This window comes from Helianthus annuus, chromosome 9 (genome assembly GCF_002127325.2).
Source record: "Helianthus annuus cultivar XRQ/B chromosome 9, HanXRQr2.0-SUNRISE, whole genome shotgun sequence".
Taxonomy (NCBI): Eukaryota; Viridiplantae; Streptophyta; class Magnoliopsida; order Asterales; family Asteraceae; genus Helianthus; species Helianthus annuus.
The window spans coordinates 174,645,428-174,650,523 of NC_035441.2; the positions used below are offsets into that span (position 1 = coordinate 174,645,428).

The window sequence follows — 5,096 nt, forward strand, 5'->3', positions numbered from 1 at the left end:
AGTTGTTTTAGGCGGGAACTTTGAAGTTGTTTTAGCATGAGTTGAATCAGGACGTTATTTATGTGATTATCAAGACAGTGTATTTCTTGATTATAAAGTACATTATTATTATTATTAGAATTTTGGTTAGTTTCGGTGACGCGACCTTTAAACAAACTTGCTCAAGTTAACAGACATACTGAAACATGACAGACAATGATATACCTAGATCCAACAATGAGTGTGACATGTAGCACGACAAACTAACATAGCATATGCCCAAATTTGGCATATTTCTCTTTTTGTTTATTATATCTTTGATGAAGGTTTTGAAAATTTATTAGCTTATAGAACTGGTGGTAACAAATGTTAAATAAAAACGATTCGGATCAGATCTGGATCTTGTGTATTAATGAAAGAGATTCTTGTACTTAGATCATGATTTAAATCGAATTCTCAGATCATTAACAGACCCACATGGAGTGGGCAGAGATACTGAAAATAGTCAACACGCCGAGACATAAAGAGCATCAACCCTTCGTTATAACATGTCTACCAGCTGTTCGTTTAAATGTCTAACCGAAGACAAAACCGTACAATATCCAGTTGTTTAATGACAGTTTCAAAAGCTGGAATGATTTCAACTTCTGACCTACTTTCCAGCATCAACATCTAACAATCTAAGTAACCAACACAATTAGTTGCATATGATTCAAAAGTTAATAATTGGATTGCTCCAAACTATTGAATATTTCATAGTAAGTTCTAACAAAAGAATTCTACATTGTTTAAAACCAAATCAAATACAGTGGTAATAAATCAAACTATAACTTGTTTAAAACTCAAAAACTCATAAAGATTATCAGTTATCACCTCTTGACAACGATGATGGCTCAGTTGCTAGCCTCTTGGGTCGAATGCCGGATATCAAACTGATCTACATACTGCAAAGGCGTTGCAGTCTCATTTCGGATCCTTTTAATTTTAGGGCTCAAGAGTCCCCTGTGCCTGAAACCGTACAACTTCAACACTTGATTATCAGCAAAATTAAACGCGCGTTCCATGCTACTCAAACACCTCTGAACCGGATAATCCCCGTAACTTCCACACGGCTTGCAGCCGACAAAATGTGTCACAAAAGGCCATCGTTCATCACCCAAACCCGGGTGGTACTTCTCCATCATTTCTTCATACCGATCCACCAAACCCGCCCAATACCCATGAAGAAAATACGAATTCTCCACAAAAACCTTGTTCATCCACTCGGTTTTCGTAATCAGTAAGTATATCAAAGCCGACTGATCATCCGCTTCAAACGCAGGCCTTCCTTTCAAATTGGCTGTCAAAATCTTCCCCGCCTCTTCACGCACAGGCCCTTTCGGTCCCATAGGAGCCCAATCGTCGAGCAAATCCAACGACCACTGGCAATTCCTAAACAAAAAACTACCCGTATTCAACGCAATCCAAGACTTCTGATTAAACAACAAATCCGGGTACCCATGAATAACCATGTTATGATCCTTATACTTGGACAACGGAAGCTCAAACACCATATCGGTAAACAATGCATCACTATCCATCCACCAAATCCATTCGACTTCCGGATGCGACAACATCAACCTCCGAATCAACGGCAATTTCGCCCAATACCCGGAAAGCTCCTTATCCAAATGAGCCATATTATACACAATCTCAATCCCATGAATCCTACAATAATCAATCTTGTTCTTGATTGACTTCAACAAATAATGATCACCAATAGCATTATCACAAGGGTTTGGTGGGGATCCAGTAACAAGCAAGATTCGAGCTTTACCATTCACAATATTCGGAAAGTCTTGATTTTTATTCAACCACATACTCCTTTCTTCATCCCAATTAGAGATCTTTGCACCAAGAGTGTAAGTATCATTAATACCAATTGTAGTTTGATTACCAAGATCTTCTGGGTCATCCGGATCTTTGTCGGATCGGATCTCAGCCAGGATCCGATTCGTTTCTTCAATAATGGCTTGGTTCTCAAGCTCTTCATTTGAAGAAATGGAACCGAAACCAATAGTGCCACGTAGGACAAGAATGGTGACTAAACCACAGAGGATTGTGATCTTGATGTTGTTGAGGGTTTTGTGGATCTGGCGTTTACCTCCGCCGCGGAGGAGGTTCCGGCCGCTGCGGGCGCCGCCGTTGGCGGCGGTGGAAGTGGGTAGAGTTGAAGGGCCTCTTTTTTGAGCTCCTTCTTGACCCATTCTTGAAAAAGATTGGATCTTTGAGGGTTGGGTGCAAACCCCAGGTGAAAAAATCAAATCTTTGATGGTTGTGTGCAAACCCCAGATGAAAAGATTGAATCTTTGAAGGTTGTGTGAAAACCCCAGTTGAAAAGATTGAATTTTAGAGGGTTGTGGGCAACCCCCAGTTGAAAATGGGGTTTGGGTGATTGGATAATGGGTGAGATTGAATCAAGATTTGGAGATTATAATAAGATTGGGACGTGGGAGAGAGTAAGAGAGCACCGACGACTGTTTGGGTGTGTGAATTGGGGAGTAGATATAGGTGTGATTAGTAGGTGGGGCCTGCGTGGGACCGACAGTTTTCCTCTCACAGGGGGGGTGTAATCAGGAAAGAGGGGGGGTGTGTATAGAATGAGCCTTATAAAAATGCAGCTTTTTTGGGGGTGGAGTTGTTTTGTTTGATAAACGCGTAAAAGTTGATGCTTTGAAGCTTCTTGTTTAACCTAACTGGTGTTTCACTATGACTGTAAGACAGTTGTCAGTTTGAGGATCCATAGTCATTAGGCCCAATAAAAAAAATTAATTAAATACGCTAATGGTAAATGTGTGTTTTTTTTTTCAAAGGAATGGTTTTTTTTTTCTTTTTTTGAAAGGCAAAAAGGAATGGTTTAATCTTAATTTTGGTCTCCTTTAATCTTAATTATTTATTTTAATCATTTTCTAACTTAAAATATTTTCTACAAGAGACATGCACCTCTATTAAGTAACTTAGCCCTATATTGACAATGATAAATATATTTTATTAATATGGTCTCCCAATATCAGTTCGTTTGTCTTAAATCTCTTCTTGATATTTGAATGGTCAAAAAACTGATGCTATTGCTGTCATTATGATTTCAAATGTGAAGCGGTATCAATGAGTAGGATAAGTAAATGACAATTACGTAATTAATTATGCATGTGTTGTTACGCAAATGAGAAACGAAAATTTACGACAAGTACAACTATTTTATTAACGCAAATAACGTTTAAATGGTATATCTATACTATATTATAATACATGAGGGAAGGATTCCTAAAAGTTAAGAACTTCTTCCCCCATTATTTATAAATAAACCCCTAGAATGAGGGTAAAGTGGTCTTTTAAACCATAATTATTTTTTAGTCCCTCAATCTATTACATTTAAATCCTTGACATTTAACATAATTATGGGTAATTAGTTACACCACCCCCCCTCTTTAATTCTTTAATGTATTCCTGCGATATCTTACAACCCGTAATATTTTAAAAAAATCCGAAGGTACCATGATGATCGGCACATTTTTTTAAACGTTTCGATAGTTGTCTTTTTTAGTTTCGCCGTGCGTTCATAAAGTACAAATAGTCGATGCGTAAATGTACAATTGATTAAAGCCAACATTTGTTTTTTACCCAAGCCAGCTTTGACCATTACATAGCTACCGTACATTAACCTTTGTTTTTTACCCAAGTTTTTTATTTTGAACGGCATTAATAAACTAAAATATTCCCTAATTTTACTTGTACAGAGTCAGTTTGTTGTGGCATGTTTAATATAGTAAGTATAGATAAAACTCACAACAAACTTCCTATTAAACATGCCACAACAGACTAAACAGGATATGTGCATCTTATTTTAAAAACTTAAAACTCACAACAAACTTCCTAAGTAAATGGATGACCAATCTAAAACTAAACCATAATGGACTACTATAAATACATAGCAAACACTCACAATTCTACATTTCTATTGCTAAACAGATTTAAAATATGGAGCCAGTTCTGAATTCACTTGATGCGAAAAAACAAGCATGCGATATTGAAAAATCTAAGGTCGGTTCTATGATAAGTTTTGTTATATCGCAATAATGAATAATTGTTTTCTTTTATTTACTTTTATGTGAATACTAACTTATTTGTTTTTTCAAATTCAACACACCAATTTAAACACCCCAGTTGTCGAACAAGCTTTTGTTAGTTTTTAAGTAATATTTTCGCTTATAATCTTTCATATTAACAAGTTCGTTATGTTATTAATTGGTGTTTTATTGTAGGACGATGGTGATAATAGTGTTGAAATTATTTCTTATGGTGCAATGTTCAGTCCATACAAGTCTAAGCTTCAACGTCAATTTAGTGAAGAGGTAATTTTAAAATTTATTTAATCTTTTTTAAATTTTTTTATTCAATATTTGTTCTTTTTTTAAATTTATTTAATCATTTTTTTACTTTTTTATTAAATTTTTGTTTTTTAAGGATCGGAAGTATGAGAATCAAAAGAAAAGATCTAACTGAATGGAAATGGGTCGAGGTTATAAATTTAGATGATTCTGAGGACAATGAGAAAGAAGATGAATTAGATGATACTGGTGATTCGAGCACAAACAAGAAAAACGGATAAAAAAAGTAGAGATTTTAGATGAAATATATCAAGTGTTTTTATGTTTTTTTCATTTTCAGTTGTTTTTGTTTGATATAGACTATCCCATGAATAATAAAGTTTATTTTATATTAGAAGTTTATGTTTTGTGTTATTTTGTTGCACTTATAATTTACATCTCGATTGAACTAATATACTTTAGTACTTAATCATGTTCGTATTATATAATTTACATGTTCGTACTTGATCATTTCCAAAGAGATAAATTCGATTACCAAGAATGGCCAAAACATGAAAACTACCTCTTGGTTTGGAGTAAATTCAAGATTGTATTTACAAAGCACACTAAACTTATTCAATTTAACAGTCATGTTTCACGAGGATTTCGTATATATCCATTAGTGCCTTCTATAAAAAAAACTGTTGGACGACACGAGATATGAAAAAATAATTATATAATATTATAGATTTTTCGAATAATTTGTATTTC

The 5,096-nt window shown here is 34.8% G+C and overlaps 1 protein-coding gene across 1 annotated transcript; it reads right to left on the minus strand.

Annotated features, from left to right (window-relative positions):
- Window positions 1-687: 687 nt before the first annotated feature.
- LOC110879715 (probable xyloglucan 6-xylosyltransferase 5) lies at window positions 688-2,547 on the minus strand. Its single transcript, XM_022128231.2, has one exon. The coding sequence runs from the start codon at window positions 2,223-2,225 to the stop codon at window positions 873-875; it is 1,353 nt and encodes a 450-aa protein (XP_021983923.1). The 5' UTR covers window positions 2,226-2,547; the 3' UTR covers window positions 688-872.
- Window positions 2,548-5,096: the final 2,549 nt, after the last annotated feature.

Bases quoted from the DNA above. Each gene is read 5' to 3' on its own strand.
- LOC110879715 (XM_022128231.2), bottom strand. From the start codon at position 2,225: ATGGGTCAAGAAGGAGCTCAAAAAAGAGGCCCTTCAACTCTACCCACT.